We start from the raw sequence: 24519 nt of genomic DNA on the forward strand, positions 1-24519 counted from the left end.
ATAGTTTCTAGTTTTATCAGTTATTTAAAAATTCTTAGGAATTTATTGAACCTGAACCCATTTTAGCTTGGGACGTTTAGGAAGTCGTCAGTGTTATACCTTCTACCATGGCTTGCTTGCTTATGTACATAAGTAGGTATTTAAAGATCAGCGAACAATAGGTAATATTTAAATTGATGCTTGCTTGTTAGGCTTTACATATTTTTCTCCTAAGAATCTTTAATACTATAGTAACTTTTCCTAAAGATATGAAAAATTTATTTGGTATAATTATTTAATATAATAAATGTACTATTGAGTAATGCTATTTATAGATATATTCTGCTGGAGAAGACTCCTGAAAATGGTCAGAGGCTGTTATTTGTTAATTGATAATTTTTCACTTTTCCCGACTCAGAATTTTATAGCATTCACTCTATTCTTACAAGAGATTCTACAAAACATTTGGACTTACTTTTAGAAGAATGAAACCCCTTATCTGTCTTGTTACTTGTCTCAGGTTTGATGGTGGAATAGTGGAGAATGAGTTGTAGACACATGCAGTGCCCTCCTAGCCCAGTGCTTTATTATAGTAACTGTGTCCCTCAAAAAAAGCAGGCATCTGCTGAAGGCATCGGTCGACCTTTTTGCTGATTTATTGCCATCCAAAGCTATCTTCAGTATTAAGAAGTCAGCAGTCATTCTGTGGTCGTTCAGGCTTCTTTAAGCACATTAAGTTTAGTAGGGCGAGTACCCCTCTGATTCATAACCCTTCAATTTTGGTTGCACCTCTCTTCTTTTGGTTAGTTTCTAAAATTAGTCCGCCACCCCTCTTCCCCTGGTTTTGGGGTTTTTTGGCCCTGATTGTCTGTAATGTCAAGTATTTTTTTTTTTTGTCTTCAACACCTGTCAGCTGCTGCTCCATCAAGTCCAGTAGTTCCCTGAAAAAGACTCGTCAGCTGCCTCCTTAGTGAGGTCCAGTGCCTCCCTGCATGCTACAATGAAGCCACAATTTGGAGCCACAATTTGGAAGAATTAATGCAGTTTCTAGTTTTGCTCAAAATAATCCCTCAAAGCAGATTCTGTTTTGATGCATTCTACATTACAAGATGATTGCTATGTTTTTGTTACCGTTGCCTTTTAATTTTTTGTTTTGCGTGTGTTTTGTATTCCTCATGTTAATAAAATCTGGTTTGCATTTATACTGATGCATCTCAAATGGAACATGAGGTTACCTTGTTTTGTGTTCAGAGTAGTTTTCCAGCTTAATGGCTTTCAGCAGAAGCTTGGTATTTGTTATCACAAAGTCCTTTGGCGATTTTAGCTGTAGGAGGTTGGGTATGTCCTATGATTACTCTTTTATAATTCTGTGCCTGTAAGGAAGTCACTTTTTAGTGTTTAAAGTTTAGCTATTTTAGTACTTAAAAAGGTATAAATTAAAGGAGGTGTCCTGTCATTTGAAAGTTTCTAGATTTTTTAGAATGAAAGACAGTGTCATCACATTTGGGATGACTATTGTAGTCTCTGGAATCTTTCCTTTCTTTCTAGTTTTGGCTGAGATGAGAGTAGTGCCTTGAGTTGGGAAGAAAAACTTTTTCTTTACCAATTTAGGTCCCAGTGGTGGGAGGTACAGGGAAAGGATTGAAGGTTTTGAATTAATTGACAACATGCAGATTAACAGGAGAAAAGATAAGGATTATTCACAGGTGTGCCGGGAACACTCAGTAATAAACATCTCTGCTGAGTAGCCAGGGGCAAAGGCTTCTATACCAACTTAACAAAAATGGGGGAAGTAGGGGTAGAGTTAGGTCTGCAGTGGGAAAGTATGGAAAGTACTTTTGGGCTTTTTGAGCGAATGGCAGCTAAATTTGCATTTCCTGGTGCTAAAGATCAGCTTTTTCCCAAATTGGAATCTCCCTCTGAAGAAGGGGGGAGGTCCATGGCAGCTATATTTCTGTGAGACTCTGCTTAAGTTTAGATGATACTTCTTTCTGTGGTTGCTGATTCTTTATTTTCTGTTTAAAATCATGTCTGTTAACCACTTTGATGGGAAGTCCTTTTACTTGCTTACTAGTTTTTAAAAGAATAAAGCTTTTAAGAACCAAAGGATACTTTATATCAAAATTATAATCTCAGCTAAGCCCTTTATGTAACTGGTATTTATTGAATGGTTTTTCTTGGTGAGGAATATGACAACAGTGATTGTTTCTCAGTGACCCTTCTAAACATTTCATGTACAAATTAAAGGTTTTCATATTTAATCTTAATGGTAAATAACTATTTCCATCAGATAATGGTGATTAATAGCGTAAGATTCTTGATTATCTTAAAAATAGTATCATTTGAGATGATGCTGATTGTTTTTCTATTAATTTTAATGCAGAAACTTTTCAGAGTCATTGCTCCACCTCTGAATGCAGGAAAAACGCTAACAGGTACATTTTCTAATCCTTAATTTTTTGCTTTCCTGTGTTTAAGGTATTATTTAAGTGTTATAAAAATTTGCCAGTTATATGTGTGTAGTGTGAATGTTGGTAATCATGTACAGCATGTGACACCACCAGAATCAAGCTGTAGAAGGAGCCATTGCTTCTCATACTAAAAAGTTCCTCCTTCCCTTTGTACTTGGTACTTGATCCTTTCCCCTCACCCTGCTCTGGGCAGTCACTGATATACTTTCTGTCACTACACTTCATGTAAATGGAATTCTGTGCTATGTAATCTTTGGTGTTTTCTTTCACTTAACAGGGATGAAGCGTAATATTTTTTAGAGTCGTCCATGTTGTTTTATGTATAATAATATTTTGTTCCCCTTTACCACTAAATGACATTCCATGGATTGAATATACCATAAGCTGTTTAATCATTCACCGCTTCATAGATATTTGACTTGCTCTCAATTTGGGACTACTGTGAATAATATAATGCTGCTTCAACATTTGTGGACAAGTTTTTTGTTTTTTGCTTTTTTTAATTAAACTTTTTGAGATAGTTGCATGCAGTTGCAAGAAATGGCACATAGAGATCCTACATTATCTTTACATAGTTTCCCCAATGAGAATATCTTGCAAAAATAAAGTATAATATCACAACTGGATATTCATATTGAATTCATATTGATAAAGTCAAGATACAGAAAACTTTCATTACCTCAAGTATTCCCCTTTATTCCCTTAGCCCCCATTCCTGACCCCTAGGTATAAGTTTCTGTGTGGACAAATGTGTTCATTTTTCTTGGACAAATACCTAAGGTTGGAATGGCTGGATTGTATGGTAAATATATGTTTTACTTTTTAAAGTACTTCTATATGTTTTCCCAAATGCTGTACCATTTCTCATCAACAATATTTGAGGGTTCCAGTTGCTCCACATCCTTGCAAGCACTTGATACTATTAGTGTTTTAAAAATCTTCTTAAAACTTAAGCCATTCTAATGAGTATTTCATTGTGATTTTGATTTTTATTCTCTGATTATTAGTGATGTTAATCATTTTTTCATGTGCTTGCTAGTCATTCACATATCTTCTTTTGTGAATTGTCTGTTTAAATATTTAGCCCTTTTTTTTAAAATTGGTGGAGATGATCTGGGGTTCTCTTCATATTATTGAATTGTTAAGAGTTGCAAGCTAGTGAGCTTGCCATCAGAGCCTGGAAGAGTTTTTTTTTAATGTAGTCAGGATATAAGCCCTTTTCCAGTATGTTTGGCAAAAATTTTATCATCATTCATAGTTTGCTTTTTTGTTTTCTTTACCATGTTTTTCTTTCAAAGAGCAAAAGTTTTTAATTTTCATGAAGTTCATCTTATTAATTTTTTTTTATCATTTAGGCTTTTGGTATTCTGTTTAAGAAATCTTGGTTCAATCCAGTGTCATAAATATCTTCTCTTACATTTTCTTGTAGAAATTTAATAGTTTTAATGCTTGTATTTAGATTTGTAATTCATTTTGAATTAATTTTTATAAATGATGCAAGGTAAAGTTCAGGGATTTTTTTTCCCTTGCAGCTATCAGTTCTTCCTGTAAGTCTTATATGTATTAACAAGATTATCTTATTTTCACTGAATTACCTTGACACGTCTGTGAAAAGTCAAGTGACCGTATCACTGTGGGTCTGTTTCTATGCTCTCTGTTCTGTTATATTGAGCTATATGTCTGTCATCCAGTAGTGCACTGTCTTGATTATTGTGACTTCATAGTAAGCCTCAAAATCACACGTTTTAAGTCCTACAGTGTTGTTTTTCTGTTTCAAAATTGGTTTATCTAGTCCATGTTCTTTGCCTTTCTATATAAACATTAAAATCAGCTCATCGGTTTTTTTTAAAAAAGCGTATTTGAATTTTCTTTGAGATTGCATTGAAGCTGTAGATTAATTTGGAGAGAGAATTGCTATCTTAACACTGTAGAATTTTCTAATCTATGAATATGATGTGTTTTTTTATTTTTATCCTTTAAAATTAATTAATTTTCTTTTAGAGACAAAGTCTTAACTTTGTTAGGCTGGAGTACAGTGGTGTGATCATAGTTCATTGCAGCTTCAAACTTATGGGATCAAGTCATCCTCCTGCCTCAGCCTCCCAAGTAGATGGGACTATAGGCCACCATGCACTTACGAGTTTAAAAAAAAAAAAAATTCTTAAGATAGGGTCTGGCTATCCTATCTGGGCTCACTGCACCCTCTGCCTCCCAGATTCAAGTAAGTCTCTTGCATCAGCCTCCTGAGTAAGTGGAACTACAGGTGCCACCATACCCAGCTAATTTTTTATATTTTTAGTAGAGATGGAGCTTACCATATTGGCCAGGCTGGTCTTGAACTGCTGACTTCGTGATCTGCTCACTTCAGCCTCCCAGAGTTCAGGGATTACAGGCGTGAGCAACTGTGCCTGGCCCTTATTTTGGTCTTAAAGTCACTTTGCTTTCCCCTTTTCTGTAGAAAAGGCATCTGGGATTTTGATAAGGATTGCTTTGAATCTGTACTTCAATTTTATTACTATCTTTATATTACCAAATACTTCAATTCATGAATACAGCACATTTTTTCATTTTATTTAGGTCTTCATTAATTTTTTTCAATGATATTTTGCAGTTTTTAATGTACAGGTCATATACTTCATTTCCTCTTCCTTGGTATTTTATTCACCTTGATGCTGTTATAAATGGAATTGTTTTCTGAATTTTATTTTCAGGATGTTAATTGATAGTGTGAAATAGGTTGACTTTTGTATATCGACCTTGTATCCTACGTCCTTGCTGTATTCATTTGTTAGTGCTAATTTTTAAAGTTAATTCCTTAGAATTTTCTAAGGAAAATTCAGATCATGTCATCTGCAAATAAAAATAATTATACTTTTTCCTTTCTAATCTAGATGACTTTCTTTTTATTTTCTAATTGGTCTGGCTACACCCACTAATACGGTGTTGAACAAAAGTGGCAAGAATGGACGTCTTTTTGTTTTCTTGATATTAGGGGAAAGCACTCAGCATTTCATCATTGAATTGGATGTAAATGGTCTTACCCATTCGATGACATTTTCTTTACCCAGTTTGAGTGTTTCTAACATGAAAGTCTTGGATTTTATCAGATACTTTTTCTGCATCTATTAAGATTATTTTGTGGGTTTTGTCCTTTATTTTATTGATGTGATCTATTTGATTGAGTCTGTATATCAAGCCAATTTTGCATTCTTGGGATAAATCTCACTTGGTATATAATCTCTGAAATGTTGCTGGATTCAGATTGCTAGTATTTCTCAAGGATTTCTGTGTCTGTAGTCATAAGAGATATTGTTCTACAGTTTTGTTTTCTTTTGATATATTGTTATCAAAAGAATACCAGTCTTGTTATGAGTGTGTCTTGGTATGTTTGCCTCATAACATGAGTTGGGAAGTATTCTCACTTTTATTTTTTGGAAGAGTTTGTGAAGGATCAGTGTTAATTTTTTTAATGTTTGGTAGAATTCAATATGAAGCCATGTGTGCCTGGACTTTTCTTTATTGGAAGTTTTTAAATTATTAGTTGTTTTGGTCTGTTTTGTGCTACTGTAACAAAATACCTAAGACAGGGTCATTTATAAAGAACACGAACTTATGTCTTACAATTCTGGTGGCTGAGAAGTCCAGAATCAAGGTACTGGCACCTCATGTCTAGTGAAGGCCTTCTTGGCAGAATTTGGAAGGACAAGTGGGAATATCCATTGTGTCCTCAATTGGTAGAAGTATGGAAAAAGACTCAACCCAGTTCATCAAGCCCTTTTTTACTACAGCATTAATCCATTCATGAGGGTGGAACCCTCATGACTTAAACACCTGCCCAAATGCCCCCTCCTACTAACATTGATGCACTGGGGATTAAGTTTGCGACCCATGAATTTTGGGTGCCACATTCAGACCATAGCACTAGTTTAGTTTGTTTGTTTGTTGCAATAATTTATTCAGATTATCTGTTTCTTTTTGAGTGTTTGTTTTAGTAGTTTTGGTAGTTTTTGAATTTCTAGACATTTGACCATTTCATCTACAGTATCTAATATGTAGGCATATAGTTGTTCATAGTATTCCTTCGTAATTTCTTTTATTCCTGTAAGATCAGTAGTGATGTCTCTTTCATTACTAATTTTTGTAATTTGACTTTTTTTTTTTGGTCTGTCTAAAGGTTTGTCTGTTTTGTTGATCTTTTCATGGACCCAATTTCGATTTTTTTTCTTTTTTTCTCTTTCTGTTTCTTTTTCTTTTTCTTTTTCTTTTTTTTTTTAGAAAGAGTCTTGCTCTGTCACTCAGGCTGGAATGCAGTGGCGTGATCTCAGCTCACTGCAACCTCTGCCTCCTGGGTTCAAGCTTTTCTTCTGCTTCAGCCTCCAGAATAGCTGGGATTACAGGTGCATGCCACCACTTCTGGCTCATTTTTTGCATTTTTAGTGGAGACGGGGTTTCACTGTGTTAGCCAGGATGGTCTCAATCTCCTGACCTCATGATTTGTCCTCCTTGGTCTTCCAAAGTGGTGGGATTACAGTGGTGAGCCACCGCACCCAGCCTGATTTCATTTATTCAGCTTTAGTCTATTATTTGTTTTCTTCAACTCTTTGGGTTATTTTGCTCATTTTCTAGTTTCTTGAGGTAGAAGCTCATATTGTTGATTTGAGATTTTTTTTTTTTTTAATTAGGTGTTTACAGCTACAAATATTCCTCTAAGCAATACATTTTGGTATGCTGTCTTCATTTTCATTCATCCTAAAGTATTATATAATTTCTCTTGTGATGCTGGTGATTTAGAAGTGTGTTGTCTAATTTCTCCCTATGTGTGAATGTCACATTTCCTTCTCATGTGGATTTCTACTTTTTTCGTGGTTAGAACATGTACTTTCTATGATTTCTATCTTTTAAAAATTTGTCGAGACTTTTTTTATGACCTCACATAAGGTCTGTTCTGGAGCTATTCTACATGCACTTGAGCATAGTCATGCATGGAATGTCTTCTGCTGTTGGGTGAGTGTTATACAGATGTCTGCGTAGGCAGATTTCAACTTTCCCTCTGAAACTTTGAGTCTAATTCTGTTGAAATGAATTAATAATAGACTAATGGGTGGAAAAAGGCATGTACTTTTATTAACATGCACAAACATGGGGTAACTGCAAGACCACGATTACTCAAAAACCCAATGAGGTACAGATGCTTATATACCCTTTCTTATGGGATAGAAGGGAGACAGGAAATAGGCAGTTCTTTTGAGGGGTCGTAAATGATTATTAGGGGAATGAATGGACCTGGGAGACAGAAGTTAACTTGTAAAAGATTGTCTTTGGAATTTGAATGATCCAACAGTGTTTAGATCATTGTTGAGAGGCAGACATTACCTTGTGAAAAAGCTTGTAGAGGTTCACTTGTATTCCTTAGGCTTCTTTTCCTCAGTACATAATGAGATTTCAGGAAAGGGATGGAAGGCAATTCATTGTGTTTTCTTTGGAGGGTCCAGTCTTAAGATAGATCACGTAATATCAAAGTAGAGCCTGTTAACTCCAAATACCTTTAACCTGGTAACCCAGGCCTCAGTCTATTTAGAAAGTTTATTTTGCCGGGGTTAAGGATACACCCATGATACAGCCTCAGGAGGTCCTAACAACATGTGCCCAAGATGGTCGGGGTACAGCTTGCTTTTATACATTTTAGGAAGACATGAGACATCAGTCATTATGTATAAGATGTACATTGGTTCAGTCCAGTAAGACGTGACAACTCGAAGTGAGGGCTTCCAGGTTAGAAATAGGTAGGTAAGAGATAAAAGATTGCATTCTTTTGAGTCCTTGATCAGCCTACCGTTGAATATACAATTTAGTCTGTTCAGTGAATCTGCATTTTTACATTAACAATAGGGCAGAGGAAGCAATTAGATATACATTTGTTTCAGGTGAGCCTCAGAGGGATGACTTTGAGTTCTTTCTGTCTTTTGTCCACAAAGAATTTCCTTGTGAGTAAATTGTGAGGGTGGCATGTAGCTTTTTATCTTTGTAGCTGTCTTATTTAGGAATAGAATGGGAACGGGTTTGCCTGACATTAGTTCCAAGCTTGACTTTTCCCTTTGGCTTAGTGATTTTGGGATTCCGAGATGTATTTTCCTTTCACAAGTCTCCCCTAGCTTATGCTGACCTTCAAGGACCCTTAATTTAAAATAATCTGCATACCATGGTGCCATATTTTGGGCTGAAATTCTCTGGGCTTCTTCATCTGATAGGTCTAGTTTGCTTATAGTTTTGTTTAACTCTTGTTAAGTTTTGTTTGCTTATAGTTTTGTCTGTTTCCATTTCATCTTCTAATTGTTCTGTCTGTTTTTGAAAGTGGGATATTGAAGTCTCCAAATATTGTTGAATTGTGCCTCTCTCACGTTATCAGTTCTTGCTTCATTTTATTTTGGAATTTTCAGTTCTTTGGCAGACAGTTTAGAATTCTGCTGTAGCCTTCCCTTCCTGCTTGCACAGAGCTGGAGTCAGCCATGGGTTATAAATTAGGGCCTTTGAGAATTTCCCTGGGTATGAGCAAAGCCCTTTATATGCATACAACCTTTTAGAATTCCAGGAATATGTTAGAACTTGTCAAAAGCCCCTGCAGAGCTCCCATTCTCCAGTTTTGCCTTTTAAGGTTTTTGGCAAACCACTTATTAGTCCCAGCTGCTAACGCTGTCTCAGCCTACTGGAATGTCGAACAATGGCACTGACTGTTTTCACAAAGGTCCTGGGGACAGTGCTGTTCCCACAGAGCGAGTTCTGAGTTAGGACAAAAAAGGATAAGGCCTGAAAATGGAGCTTTTAAGCTGCCAGATAGGTCAAACAGTGACAACTCTCTGAGGATGGGGCATTTGAGGGGCTACAAGACTGACACAGGAATTTTCTCTCGACCCTTTGCTGGACTTGTAGCGGGGGCGCCCTGTCTCCTGGCCGCTGCGCTCAGCCCCTTGCAAGAGGGAGCACGTGAGCAAACCAGTGTGGGATCCAGCTGGCCACTCCGAACACCGGCACAGGAGCGAGCTCTGTGTGAGGCCCATGGCCAGACCAGGCATGTTGCCTTGAGAGGCACGCAGCAGCACCCAGGCAAGGGTACCCGCGACCCTGAAGCCCCAGACAGGGTGTTAGTGTGCTAATTCGCTCTTTTAGGTTTACCGTCCACAGTCTGATGGACGGCAGCGGCAGCACGGTAGCAGCTCAGTTGGCCTCTGGCCCCATTGTGTGGGGTGACTGCCCTCTGCCAGCGCAGGTAAAAGGCCAGCATGACAGACTTTCTGGGTACCCGCACTTGGTGGGTCACCAGCTCTTGTCCAGCGTCCAGGAAGAATGACGATACACTGACAGTTGAAGAGTGAGCAAGGTGGGGAGTTTTACTGAGTGATGAAACGGCTTTCTGCAGAGAGGGGATGTGGGGGTCCCCCTACCCAAAGGCAGGAAAGTCCCCTCAATGTGGCTGAGTCTGGGGCTACTATGGGATCAGAATAGGGGAGGGGCAGGCCATAGGCAGTATTGGAAAAGGCAACATTCAGTTGGTTAAAAGGCATTCTTCAGAAAGAATCAATTGGGTAATGGTGGGCAAAGAGGAACAGAAGTGCTCACTCCGGGTTACAGGTTTCATCCGGGTCCAACAGTCTGGTCTTTCTGCCTTCAGGCTATTTTTTGGCTGGAAGGTGGGGTTTCACCAGGGACCTGCCCCTGTCAGCTAGGCATTTGGCTGCCTCCTGGCGCTGTCAAACCCGCTTTGCTTCACTGGTTTTCACAGCTGCCCGAGTTGTAAGGCAATAGTGGTTTTCAAAACTACAGTAGAGCTGCAGAAAGGGAGATGGCAGTACATAAAATTTAAAAGATTCTGCATTTTTCTGAATAAACATTCCTCAGATTATGGCAGATTTTTCATTAATTCCAAGAGTTCTGAAAGAGTGGATTTGAGCGTTTTTACCAGTATTTGTGTTGCTTTTATGGAGGAGATTTGGCAGGTCCTTAGTCCACTGTTTCCGAGGTCTGTTTCTTGGGGTTCTGTTTGGTCTTTTTTCCTCTCTGTTTTTCACCTTGGGTGATTTCTCTTGCTCTTCCTTCAGATTCATTTGCTCTTCTAGCTGTTAAATCTGCTCAGTGACTTTTTATTTTCAACAGTTAGGTTTTCCAGTCTAACTTGCATTTAGTTCTTGTTTCTGTTTTCTCTCCTGCAACCCTTCATTTATCTGTTGAAATTTTCATGCACTGAAAATTTGCTTAAGGATAATTATAATAGTGCTTTAAAATCTTTGCTTGTTCTCACATTCTGTTCATTTCAGGATTGGACTTGATTCACTTTCTTTTAAGAAGAATATGTTTTCTTGGTTTTTCATGTTGAATAATTTTGGACTGTATCTGGATATTATGAATGTTACATTGTGTGGCGAGTATGGGTTCTCCAGTGAATATTTTTCTCCACTGTTTTTCGGGTATTTTTCACCACTGAGTATTGTTTTCCATTGTTTTATTAGATAATTTGCTTGGTGGACTTGAATTGCAAACGCTTTCTCTTCTGCAGCTCCAGTCTCTCCTCAGGCCGTTTCTGGATAGCTGATCTGCTTTGATTCTGATCCACACACATGGTTCGGGGATCAGGCAGTAATGACGGTAGACAGAGTTTGGGATCCTTCCTCTTTCTCTTTTCTTTGCAAGATTCCCCTAATTTTTCCTCTGTTTATGTTTCTCAACTTCACATTTCCCTTGCCAGAAAGATTGTTGCTTTTTCCGTGATGACCTCCAGCTCTGCTGTGCTTGCCACACGTGCGGCACCTACACCCAGGCTAAAAACCACAGAGGTGGTAATTTACCTGTGCAGCGACTCCCTATCTCCGCTTCTCCAAGTGAAAGAACTCCCCACCAGAGCCTGTGTGCCTCTCTCCGCACTCCAGAACCTTCAGAGAGGGAACTCCATTCTTGACCCTGGTTCTTTTGTCTTTGACAAAGCCGCTTTGAGTCTTTTTCCTGCGTGGTGGTTTAGAAACGGATCCACCACAGATGTGGGCAGACAATTGGGGGATCTCCTCTTTGCTTCTTTCCCTTTTGGGATTCCCCGCCTCCCTTCCACCTTCATGCTTTCCTGACCTCACTTTTCTGATCCCACCCCCTCACCCCCCTGTGCCAGGAAGATCCGCAGCCTTTCCATGCCACCCTGTGTGTGCAGTTCAGAGTGTGCTTACTCAGGGACAGGCCGGAAGGAAGAACGGTGTGGCTGCTTGTCTCTCCTCCCCCAAATGGGGCTGCAGCCCCCACTAGCTCAAGCTTCTGTTCACTCCTCAGTAAGGCTTTAGTAACTTCAGGTAGTTACTTCTTATATTATGTCCAGGTTTTGTCATTTTTTTACTCTAAGGGTAGGGAGGGAGAGTCATTTTATAGTCTTAACTCCCCATACTTTTTTTTTTTTTCATGTGAAATGTGTCCAGCAAAGTTTTATTGACTAGCTGCTCCATTTGGGGTGCCAGGGACTCAGCAATGAATGGGAGAGACCAGATAGGAGCCCTCACCAAGCCCACTCCTATTGGGGGAGACGGTGAGTTTAGAGACAAGCAGATTCTGACATCAGCTGTAAGGAAATTATGCAGGGATGAAATAATCCCTTTCTCAGGTGGGGCTTAGAGCGGGCATCCGAGTCAAGGCTGAGTCCGGCGTGGACCCCAGGATGAGAGCTCGGTCGGCGGAGCCTGCTTTTGCCCGGCTGCAGTTCCATTACCATAACCTGGGTAAAACAGGGCTGCCTCGGGGGCCAGTCTCATCATGGTGTCACGCTCAAGAAAACACCAGGCTGACATCCCCAAATCATTGAAAAGCAGTTTAAATCTTCCCGAAATCTTTCAAAGCAACACCAAAGGGGAATTCCTTTGCATACCACACACACACACACACACACACACACATACATACACACACAAACGTTTTCAAGCCGCTCTGCTGGAAGGTCTCATGGTAGTTGCCTGGGAACATCTACCTTCCCACTCCCTCCTTTTTATCCTTATCAGAGAGGCAGGAGCACTGGGCCTGGCCCCGGGAGACCAGGGACTGGGCTGGGTCCGGCCTCTGTCTTCCCCAACTGTGGGCCTGTGTGTGCATCGAGTAATGACTCTGTGCTTCAGTTTCCTCATCTGCACATCATAGATAACACCTGCATCACCTGCCAAGGGGCCATTGTGGGAATTCTAGGAAATAATCCCCACGAAGTTCATGAGAGAGGTAGGCACACAGCTGGACTACTGACGTGGGAGTGACTAATCAGTTTCTCTCTGCCTCCCTCACCCACCTGCCCTTTGCACCCCACCCCACTTAGGAGCTCTGGGCAGTGCCTCCTCTAGGTCACTATGGGTCTTCTAGGTCCCACCGCTCAGCAGCAGGTCCACCCACCATCCCAGACAGCACAGAGAAAAGGTCGGGACTGGACAGGCAGACCCGGGAACTTTCTTAGGACGGGACAACAGGGCCTGGAGTCACGCTTATCCCTGCCCTCTCGATGGCTGCATTCTCTCTTAGGTAGCACACAAAGGGCAGCGTCCCCTGGGCATCGGCACTCTGAGGGCAGAGCCAAGTGTTCGTGCAGCACTTAGGGCCTGCTAATGTGCCAGGGAAACGTGGTTCCCCATCCACGAGGCTGCTGCTTGCTCCAAGCCGGGGTGGTCTGGCCAAGGTGGCTCTACCTGGCTGCCAGGGGCACAGGGCAGAGGATTCAGATGTCTCGCTTCCTGAGGGGCTCCAGGCCAGGCCCGGGCAGCACAGCTGTGAAGAGCCATGTGGCTTCTGCCCTCATGGAGCTCACAGCCTTCTGTGCAAAGCAGGCAATCTGGGCCTCAGCGTGGGGTGCAGAACTGAGAGGGGCGGAAGAGGACGGGCTGGGCACCAGAGAGGGCTTCCCAGAGGAAGAGGCAGTGAAGGGAAGGGCTTTAGTGGGAAGAAAAGGGGCTCCAGGCAGAGCCCACAGCCTGGGCAAAGGTCTGGAAGAAACAAAGTGCTGGGTTCAAGGAGCTGCAGGTGTCCTCGCCCACCTGCCCCCACAGGTGGGTTTATTGCTCAAGGCCACATACACCATCTCACATGGTCCCCATCGCCACCAGGAGAGGTCAGAGGGCAGGAACTCTTACTCCCAGTTCACACTGGTACAGTTCCCAGGACTAGAACCCTGATTTCCTGACTCTTGGCTCAGGTGAAAGAATCCGCATGCAAGGCTGGGACCACAGGGGCCCTGGCGTTTGACCAGCAGTCAGGTGGGCCCAGTGTCCATCACCTCCCCGTAACAGATGAAGAAACCGAGGCGTAGGGAGGTCTCGGGGCCCTAGGACAAGCCTGAGGTGCCGAAACAGGCGGGGCAAGAAACAGAGCTGGGAACAGGGGTGACTTGGGGTGAAGGAAGGAGGGGAGTGAGGATGGGTTTTGGAATCCACACCCAGCGGGGGAAACACGAAGGAACGTGGGTGAGACAGGGTGAGATGGGGTGTGCCGGCCCTGGAGGAGCCCAGGGCCTCAGGCAGCGCCCTCCCTCCCTGCCTCCCAGATGAGACCCTAACTTCGCGGAAGACGACACCCCTCAGCTGGGCAGTGAGAAAGGCCACCGCCTCCTGGCCGCCCAATCAGAGACATTCCCAGTCTGATGGCGGAGGCCGCCAGGGCCAAGGGCTCCCAGGGCCTTCCCCGGGAGGCCCCGAGACCTGCCCCGGACCCAGAGGCCCCCCGCCCCCCGCCCGCCCCCAGCCTCATTAGCACCGACACCCGGGCATCCTCCCCTCGGTTTCCGATGGCTCCAGAATTTAAAGGTTAAATCCTAACCTCGTCTCAGCAGTTTCTCCCGGCTTTGCCTCAACTCCCCATACTTAATAGTAGCCCTGAACCTCATCTTTCTGAGGGAAAGCTGAAAATTGCCTTTCACATCTGTATCTACCAGAAATGAAAGTGGAGATTGAAAACATCTGAATGGAATTGATGATCTTTTATAACAAAAAGTTGTCTAAAAGAAGCTGTTGGGAAGAGACAGTTTGTAGAAAATTAAGTACTGTGTCAGTTCAGCATACAATTTACTAATTACCTGCTTATGTGCCAGACACTATACTGGATGCTAGAAATACAGAAATATCACAGTTATTGCTCACAAGAAGCTCACAGTAGTGGAATAATGGAGATGGGTAGATTAAACAAATACGTTTAACTCTATCTAGGAATATCATGAGCTAGGTATACTCTACCTGAGATTTCCAGCACAAAGGTATGTAAATTAAAAAAATATCTGAGACCATCTGGGCGCAGTGGCTCACGCCTGTAATCCCAGCACTTTGGGAGGCTGAGGCGGGTGGATCGCGAGGTCAAGAGATCAAGACCGTCCTGGTCAACATGGTGAAACCCTGTCTCTACTAAAAATACAAAAAAATTAGCTGGGCATGGTGGCGCGTGCCTGTAATCCCAGCTACTCAGGAGGCTGAGGCAGGAGAATTGCCTGAATCCAGGAGGCGGAGGTTGCGGTGAGCTGAGACCGCGCCATTGCACTCCAGCCTGGGTAACAAGAGCAAAACTCTTGTCTCAAAAAAAAAAAAAAATGTCTGAGACAAGTCTCAATCAGTGTAGAGGCTTTCTTTGCCAAGGCTGAGGTGGTCACACTGGGAGGAAGAGACAGGAGCTGCGGGAGGCTCCTCTGCCTGCGCTTTTTCCGCAGAGGGCTTTGAGAACTCAGTATTTAAATGAAGGGTAGAGAGTGGACAAGAGGGAAAGAGGAACAGTCAGTTGTGGATTCGTCTCATGCTCAGTAAATCTGCATTTTACATAAAGTCAAGTAAACAGAAGAGAGGAAGAAGCCAAATATGCATTTGTCTTAGGATGGACTGAAGCATCATTTCTAGTCTTGTCTTTGGTGCCTGTGAAGATCACCTATTAATGGACATTGTCGGGGTGAGGGAGGCTACCTGGGTAGACATGGCCTTCTGTCTTGCAGCAATCTGTTTAGTAACAAAAGGGAGGCACGTTTTTCATTCGCTTGTTTTTGTTTTTTACCTGACTCAGTTCCCAAGCTTAGCTTTTCCTTTTGGCATAGTGAGTTTGGGGTGCTGAGACTTTATTTTTCTTTCACAGGTGTTTAGATAGCCAATAAACTTTACATTGTTATGCCTTGAAGGTGATGATCACCATGTGTCAGTTGATTTGGATCAAATAACATTTGGAACAGGAGCAAAATGTCAAGTTTACATGCATTAACATCACAGATTTTGAGTATTCATGAAGGATTACTGATAAAGGCATACGCTTGCTTGCATTATGGCCAGTATTCATCTACCAAAAATAGGAACTCCAGCTCTTCATTATTGCCATCATCTGCATGGCCTAGGCGTTCCCAGTCACTCCACCCTGTTGATGCTCCTGCTGTGTTCTGAGTTGCGCTTGACCCCGTGGCTTCAAACTTTGTCACATTATCCTTCTGATTTCTTTAGTCAAAGAACAGGCTCATGTCACTCAGATGGCAGAGTCTTATGTTTTTTATATAACTTAGCATAGGAATGGCCCTAAAGATCATTTAGTTCAGTTCTGTTACTTTAAACATTTGGGAACAGTGGCCTTTTCAGCCCTAGAGCATTGTGGGTGATAAAAAAAAGTCCATGTTACAGATAAGAAGACAGTGTATTATGCCTTAACATTAATTAATTGGTTCTAATGTGCAGTTCATCAACTCATTGCCTGCCCCACACCTTCCTTTGGTCCCAAGTTCGTGGTTAGGCCAACCATACGTAGATCTCTACCCTCAGATCTATTTCTTCTGCCTGTATCCTTGAATAACTTACATTGCTCTTGTGTCTGTGAAAAGAATATAATGAAAATTTAAAAAAATAATAATGTAGTCTTTCCTCAACTCTCTGTTATTTAGGAATATATTTACCTCACCTTAAACGGCAAGGTTTATTTTTTTGTTTCTACATAAAGGTTATATTTCCGAAAAGGTTTTGAGAGAAAATTGCTGAAGATACTTCTCTTTCTATTTTAGATGAACAAGTTGTTATGGGCAATAAGCTTCTTGTATATATTAGGTAAGATCATTTTGTGTATTCATCTGCATGTATGTTATTTCTATATTTTTCCTATATTTTTAGAGATACTATGACCTCTTATCTATATAGTACTTTTTTATTTTTCAGAATTCCGCTATGTACATTAGTGGTTCTCAACCATGAATAATTTTGTCCCCTGCTTCTTAGAGATATTTGGCAACATCTGGAGACATTTTTGGTTGTTATAGCTGGGGCTAGAGAAGGGATGCTACTGGTAGCTAGTGGGCAGAGGCCACGGGTGCTGCTAAGCCTCACACAATGCAGAGTAGTCCCCACAACAAAGCATGATCTGGCCTGAAATACCAGTAGGACCGAGGTTGAGAAACACTGGTGCCAAAACCCGGCCTTTTTACGTTTACTGCTGACAGCTGTGTGGAGTGTGTGTTGTGTCTGTTTTATGTATGAGGGCAAGAGACTTGTTCAAATCATGAAAAAATTAGTGACAGAGGTAAAACTAGAATGTTTATCTCCTGACTGCTGGAGCAGGGTTCGTTCCAGTAGACTGTGCAAGTTCAGAATTGAGTCCTGAGAGCACTTTTAGGTAGGTGGCTATTTGACAGGAAGGCAGGAAGGTGGCAAAACCTAGCGGAACATCATTTTCGCTCATATGTAACGTCAGGTTAACCGTGAAACCGTTTCACACTTGTTACATCGATTCTTTAGTGCAAAAGAAATACGCATTTACTTAGTGCTTTATCATCTGTACTGTAAACTCTTCGGGACGTGCTGGTATCCAGTTGTCTCCAGTCTAACACTGAAAATTGTAGTTCAAAAAGGTTTAAAATTTGCCCCACTCCAAAAAAAAAAAAAAGACAAAAGGTAGACATGTTCAGATGACTTTTGTAGTAATTCAGCTCACAAGGCAAGTCATTAGCCAAGAAGAAGGTCCGATTTGGGGGTAAAACTATAGGGTGAATTTCTCCTCAGAGTCTGACTCCCCCTGGTTTGTCCTGTTGCAGGCATTTTCCAGATATTTAGCCTAGCTCTTTCCCCATCTTAATCACCATTCTTAGAGCCCCTGGTTTAAAAGTATCTGAGAACACCAGGCTTCTAACAGGTTAAGCATAGTAGAATGGCGCCACGAGGCACCATCCTTCTGGATGCTGAGTGCGGGGCCTTTGGCAGTCAGTCCTCATTCCTTCTTGCCCCTTTACTAGAGCATTGGTTTCTCTTAGGAAACATGAAGAAACGAAAGCTCCCACTCAGTCACGGGATGCATTACTTCACCTCCATGTCTGTTGTCTGTCCACGCTTTCTAAACTGGGTGTCATCCTGATCTGCTTTGGAACTTAACTGACAAAGCTGAGCCTACTTAAAAATTGAACTAGTATCTCAAGTTTGAGAAACGATGTTGCTACTCACTTGCAAGTTATCCCTTTACAAGTCACTGGATCTGTTCTCATTCTCTTCTTCCAGCTGTTGTCTAGCAGGTCGTGCCTATCCCCTTGGTGACATCCCTGAAGATCTTGTTCCCTTGGTTAAAAACCAGGTTGGTACTATTTTCATAGCTTTTTACTGCTCTGTGTGTCTTGTTAAGATGCACTGAAGACCATTGCAGTTGAGGGTTACACACGGGTCAGAAGCTGTCACCTGTTACAGGCGAGGGTTTACACACTGTTACTAAAGTCGATAACTACAGCTGAGAGAGAATTTAAGAGAGAGCTTATAATGTAGTAGCAATTTAAACTGAATTCAGCCTACCTTTATTTTATCCAAATGGGAATCACTGCTTCAGCAAAATACTCTGGAAAGTAAGAAAATAATCAGCATTTGTTTTCCAACTTACAGGTTTTTGAATTTCTAATTCGCCTGCATTCAGCAGAGGCTTCTCCTGAGGAGGAAATCTATCCTTATATTCGGACTTTGCTACATTTTGACACAAGAGAATTTCTAAATGTATTGGCACTGGTAAGAGATAGTATTATTTTAATGTGTTTTTAAAGAAGACAGAGCAATAATTTTTTGGCCAGGCGCAGTGGCTCATACCTGTAATCCCAGCACTTTGGCAGGCTGAGGCAGGCAGATAACCTGAGGTCAGGAGTTCCAAACCAGCCTGGCTAACATGGTGAAACCTCGTCTCTATTAAAAATACAAAACTTAGCTGGGTGTGGTGGCAGGTGACTGTAATCCCAGGTACTTGGGAGGCTGAGGCACAAGAATTGCTTGAACCTAGGAGGCGAAGGTTGCAGTGAGCCAAGATTGTGTCACTGCACTCCAGCTTGGGCTGCAGAGAGAAACTGTTTCAAAAAAAGGAAAAAAGAGCAATGTTTTTTATAGAAAAATAATAATTCTTATGCAGGTACAGTTTTTATGCACGAGCAGTAAGGGTTTCAAATGTTTAATTTTGTTGTGCTGTTTATTTTTTTCTAGTTCCTTACCTTCCTCCCTTCTTCCCTCCCTCCCTTCTTCTCTTTCTCCCTCTGTCTAACACACACTCATCAAAAAGTTAAGTATAACTGAGTTAGATGTGGTGCATCTTGGATTTCATAAATTACATTGCCTGGCATACTAAATATGGAAGGGAGATGCTGAAGGAGATGTGGTAGTGATGATTGTAAAAGCAGCTGGAGTGGAAATGGAAAATGGAAGCTTTTGCTCAAAACAAAAACAAAAACCCCTTATACATGTTCAGTTAGTACAATTGGGGTGAGCCAGGTTTTCTGGGAAAATACCCCTACGGGAATAATTAGATAAAACATAATGTATCTTCTGAATTAAATAGTATTGTAGCTGTTTTTTGAAAAGCTTTCGATATTATGGAAAATGCTTATGGTGTTTAGTGAAAGCAGCAGACACAATATGCAAAACACACATATACACGGTATTTGGAGAAAAAAGGACGGAAATACACCTCAATATTAATAGTGATTAACTCTGTGAGATGAAGCAAATTTCCCTAATAAGAATATACTACTTTTATAAATTGAATTATATAAATTATTTTAAAAAGGTAAGTACTCATGAGAAGGTTATTATAATTTGAATTGGTTTAATTTGAAAATCTGCGATCAGATGTAGTAACTTTAATTGCATAGAAAGAAGGGAAGGAGAACTTAGAAGTCAGATCCAGTTGGCTTAGGAAATTTTAGATGTCCAGAGGGAAGCATAAGGGCAGTTGGTGACTAGCACGTAGGAAAAAAAGAAACAGGAAGTGATGAGGGAGGGGGTTTGGTAGAGAGTGTTAGAGAACACAGAGAATTTTGTGTAACTTTTATTTCTTTAAGGGCTGTGGCAGCACCAAAACAGATCTGGAATTATGCTGATGTCTGAATGATGATACTGGGATTTATAGTAAGGCTGCAGGACAGTCTCTCTGATTTGGCTGAGAAATGTGTGAGTGCATGGCATATCTTACTTATTATCCTAATTAGGGGATGCAGCATTGGCCAACGAGATAGACGCTCTGCCTTTGTGGACGAAAAGGATCCGGACTTGCAGATGAATAATTATAGCACAGTGTAATACATGCCTTAGGGGAAGTACAGGATGCTAGAGGCACACTTAATGAGGGCCACCTAATGGAGCATTAGGGAAGGTTTCTTGGATAAAACTGGTGTCTACACTGAGTCTCAAAAGATGAACAGAAGTTGGTCAGGTGAAGGGTGGGAAAAAATATTGTAGGCAGAGGGCTGAATATATAAAAAGGCCTGGAAATGAGACAGAGCAATGTGTGTTCAAGTAATTGAAAACAATTCAGTATAGCCGCATCTTTTAAGTGTAAAGAGAAGTGCAGAGAGACACAAACCCAGAGAGATAGGCAGATACCGCGTGTTGCAATCCATAGTAAAAAATTTGGGGCCGGGTGCGGTGGCTCACGCCTATAATCCCAGCACTTTGGGAGGCCGAGGCGAGTGGATCGTGAGGTCAAGTGATCGAGACCATCCTGGTCAACATGGTGAAACCCCGTCTCTACTAAAAATACAAAAATTAGCTGGGCGTGGTGGCGCGCATCTGTAGTCCCAGCTACTCGGAAGACTGAGGCAGGAGAATTGCTTGAACCCAGGAGGCAGAGGTTGCGGTAAGTTGAGATGGTGTCATTGCACCCCAGCCTGGGTAATAAGAGTGAAACTCTCTCAAAAAAAGAAGAAAAATTGGTCTTTATTTATTTGTTCATTTTTGAGACAGAGCTTCACTCTTGTCTCCCAGGCTGTAGTGCAGTGGCACCATCTCTGGTCACTGCAACCTCCACCTCCCAGGTTCAAGTGATTCTCCTGCCTCAGCCTCCCCAGTAGCTGGGATTACAGGCGCTCATCACCATGCCTGGCTAACTGTTGTATTTTTAGTAGAGATGGGGTTTCACCATGTTGGCCAGGCTGATCTTGAACTCCTGACCTCAGGGGACCCGCCTGCCTTAGCCTCCCAAAGTGCTGGGATTACAGGTGTAAGCCACAGCTCCTGGCCAAAATTTGGACCTTGTATGACAGCAGTGAGTAGCCACCAAAGCCTTTTTGGAAGGAAAATACATTGATTATGTACTTTAAGAAAGATTCCCTCTGACTCTTGTGCCTTAGTCAGTCTGGGGTGCCTTAGTCAGTTTGGGGTGCTGTAACAAAGTGCCGTAGAATGGGTGGCTTATAAACAACCAAAATGTATTTCTCACATTCTAGAGGCTGGGAGGTCCAAGACCAAGGTGCTGGCAGATTCTGTTGGTTTAGGCACCCTCTGAGAGGCTTACCTCCTAATACCATCACATTGGTGATTAGGTTTTCAACCTGAATTTGGGAGCATACAAATGGATTGAAATGAGGTAACATGGAGGCAGGGAGATCTGTTAGCAAATTTTGTAGTAAGCTAAATAGAAGAGTGGCCCTAATAGAATTAGGGCCTTGACAGTGGGGATACCAAGATGTGAAGGATTTGAAAGGTATTTTAAGAGGCAAGTCAGCCTCATAAAGAAGAAGAATCTGTGACAGAGACCACATGTAGCCCCCAAAGCCAGAAATGTTTACTGTCTGGCTCTTTACAGAGAATGTTGACCCCTGGATTAGGAGGTAGCTTGCTATCATTACTTTACAGAAACCTCATAACAATTTTTGAAGTACTACAGAAAGAGGTTTTTATGCTCAAATTCACAGATAACTTTGAACTTGAGTTTTAGATCTACCTTTGTACAGAAACTGTAATTTTCCATCCATCAGGACCTCTTTGCATATGATTCCTCTAGTAAGTATCCATAATTAGAAGCATCTTTGTGGGATGATAATGACCTAACAATGTGCCATTTTGGTGGGAGATGTTAACTACCACCAGGATAGTCATTAAGCGTATCATAATATTCACACTGTAGTGTATCACCACTTAATTATGTCCACGGAATCCAGCTCTCAGTGTCTGTTTCGAAGGACTGACTACATGCTGCTGGAAGGAAAATGGTTAAGGAAATTCTTTTGGACTGGCTGTCCCTGCTGTAGTTTTTAAAAGCATGTGTTAATTCTCCATGGTTTTGTATTTTAGTTGAATGTAGTACTTGTATTAGCAGATGGTGCCTTCCCTTAACCTGCAGAGGGACATCTCCCTTTAGCAGGCAGGGACGGGTGTGTACGTACTTGCGTGTTTGCTGTTCTCATGAATACGAAGATAGAACTGAGAGAGACTTTGTAGTCTGTCTGCCCATCTTCAGTCAGGGTCATATCTAACCTTCATATATATCAAAATAACTTCTGTTTGAGCCCTTCGCAGTAAGAGTTCCTACAGTCTCCTTGGTAACTTGTTTCAGCGTTTCCCAACTACCTGGCAACTAGTAAAGCAGACTAGTTGAAAACAAAGTCAAGAATATTTTCTTTTCTGTGCATCAAACAGAAGGAAGGGAAGGGCATGCTAGTAAGAGAACAGCATGAACAAAGGTGCTTTGGAGGAACAGGGGGAAGTTCAGGCCCATTTGAAGAACAGTAACTACTCTCGTTTGAACAGGACTGTGATGCAGTCTTGAAAGTTCATGGCCATAAAATTTCTTTTTATTTTAATCTGTGGGTGACAATGTGTAGTTCATTTTCTTGTTACAAGAAAATAGCAATAAATTAGTGCTATGTGCATCTTAACATTTCTTAGAATCAGATGAACTAAGTGAAAACCATAGGAAAGATCATTAGGTCTTTCATCATTCTATTGTTCAGTAAAAATTTTCATTTTAATTTTTGATAGTGAACACAGTCTCAGTTTCTTCGTATATACCGTATGTACTAGGTTTTTTATGACATGCTGTTATGTACTGACGGAATCTGATTTGTCATTGATTTTGATGCATGTTATGTTCAAAGTATTTCGGCTCCACTTGATCAGGTACATAAAATAACACTTGCTGTAGTTGGCAGTGTTTTGAGACCAGTAAGTAGGCTTGAGAATTTTAACTTTTTTTAAACCATAATCATGTTTAAAAAAATGCCTATCTTTGGAAATCATTTTTCTTAATTGTCATGAAAATTATAAAAGTTATTCTTCATAACAGTTAATAAACTGTGTCTTAGTTATTTCCAAATATCATAGACTGAATGATGGCTGAACATGTAGTATTTTATCCTTCCGTTCTCAAACTTTTGTTCCCAAATTACCTGTTTCCATTAGTGTTCTCTCTGTCTCTCTGTCTCTCTCTCTCTCTCTCTCTCTGTCTCTCTCTCTCATTCTTCTCTCATTCTCTCTCTTTTTTTTTTTTTAAACTTATGGACTTTGCCTTCCTTTCTCAAATTTTTATGCTAATTTGTGATTTTTAAGTCTCAGAATACTATGCATTATTAAATGACATAGCTTTCTATTTGACTCACTAAAAACAAAAAGCGTGTAAGAAAAAATCTGATGAGGAATAGTTACCTTATCTGGGAAATTACTTGGATTTTATTAACAAGAATTTAATAGCTTGTTTTCTTTTACAGCGTGCAAACAATAATTACTTTTAAAAATTTACTTCTCCCTTTTAGACTTTCGAAGATTTTAAAAATGACAAGCAAGCTGTGGAGTATCAACAGCGAATTGTGGATATTTTGTTGAAAGTGAGTAGATAGTTGAGTTGTTTTATAGCAGGTTATGAAATAATCTTGTTAAGTGGCATGTTAGAATCATATCTTAAAATTTTATTATGGTGTCTTTGTCCTCAAGAGCTGAATTAAGTACTAATCATTTATTGTTAAAAATGTTTAGTGTATGTTGGCTTTAGACTGGGTGCCGGAATAGAGAGCACTATGTGAGAAAGGCATGTGGTGATAATTGCTGTGTGAGTGTGATTACGTGTAATAATAGAGACTAACCCACAGTGCTTTGAGAAAACAATTAATGTGAAGGATCTTCCTGTGCCTCGTGCCAGCTTCACTTTGTTGTTAAAGTAGTGCCATATTCTCTCATGGCACTGAGATGCCAGGTGATATCTCAGAATGGTTTGAGGCACACAGAAATGATCGTCCCCTTACAAATCTAATTAGATTCAGCAGAAAGCTGTTTTGAGATGTGTGCTGCTGCTACTGAATGAATGCAGGGAAAGAGTCTTTTCTTTTCCGTCTGTATGACTTCAGGCAGGCCAGGTTCCTCTTGGAGTTGAAAGCTTAGAGTTTTCATTTTGTTAATTTGGCTGTAAAATGGAGGTTTCTTTCTTTTAATCTTAAATTATTTTGAACAAGAGACTAGAAATTAAAGTGTTTTCTGGTTGTGCATAACATCAATATCTTATATTTATGATAGTTCTTTATAATTTCCAAAGCATGTTTATATACATTATTTCTTTTGAGCTATCAATTAATATTAATTTAACCTTGTAAGGCAGGCAGTGATGATTATGAGAACAGGATTGTTAACCTGTCAGATAATGCCAGTTTGATTCAGGTGGCTAGTATGGAGAATTTTCACCTAGATTTCCAGAATACCTTTCTAAATGTCTCCTTATTCTCAGTCTGGCTGCCCTTCTTTAGTTTGTGATCTTGCCTCTCTTCTACCTAGTATTCTTCTGTGGCTTCCTATTGGTCATTTGGAATTAAGTTCTGCTGTGAGAGGAAACTCAAAATAACAGTAGTTTC

The 24519-nt window shown here is 40.9% G+C and overlaps 1 protein-coding gene and 1 pseudogene across 10 annotated transcripts in view; one reads left to right on the forward strand and one right to left on the reverse strand.

Annotated features, from left to right (window-relative positions):
• Positions 1–24519, forward strand: part of VPS8 (VPS8 subunit of CORVET complex) — a 363874-nt gene that overhangs the window by 196538 nt on the left and 142817 nt on the right. For all 10 annotated transcript variants that reach the window (XM_074404642.1, XM_074404643.1, XM_074404644.1 and 7 more), the window contains 5 exons: positions 2363–2414; positions 16459–16501; positions 17939–18011; positions 18311–18430; positions 23434–23505. In XM_074404642.1, coding sequence (XP_074260743.1) covers positions 2363–2414; positions 16459–16501; positions 17939–18011; positions 18311–18430; positions 23434–23505 — 360 coding nt within the window. The remainder of the gene's footprint in view (positions 1–2362; positions 2415–16458; positions 16502–17938; positions 18012–18310; positions 18431–23433; positions 23506–24519) is intronic.
• On the reverse strand, positions 12787–13530 carry LOC141585406 (putative uncharacterized protein encoded by LINC02913; annotated as a pseudogene).

The sequence above is a fragment of the Saimiri boliviensis genome, chromosome 8, assembly GCF_048565385.1.
Source record: "Saimiri boliviensis isolate mSaiBol1 chromosome 8, mSaiBol1.pri, whole genome shotgun sequence".
Classification (NCBI taxonomy): Eukaryota; Metazoa; Chordata; class Mammalia; order Primates; family Cebidae; genus Saimiri; species Saimiri boliviensis.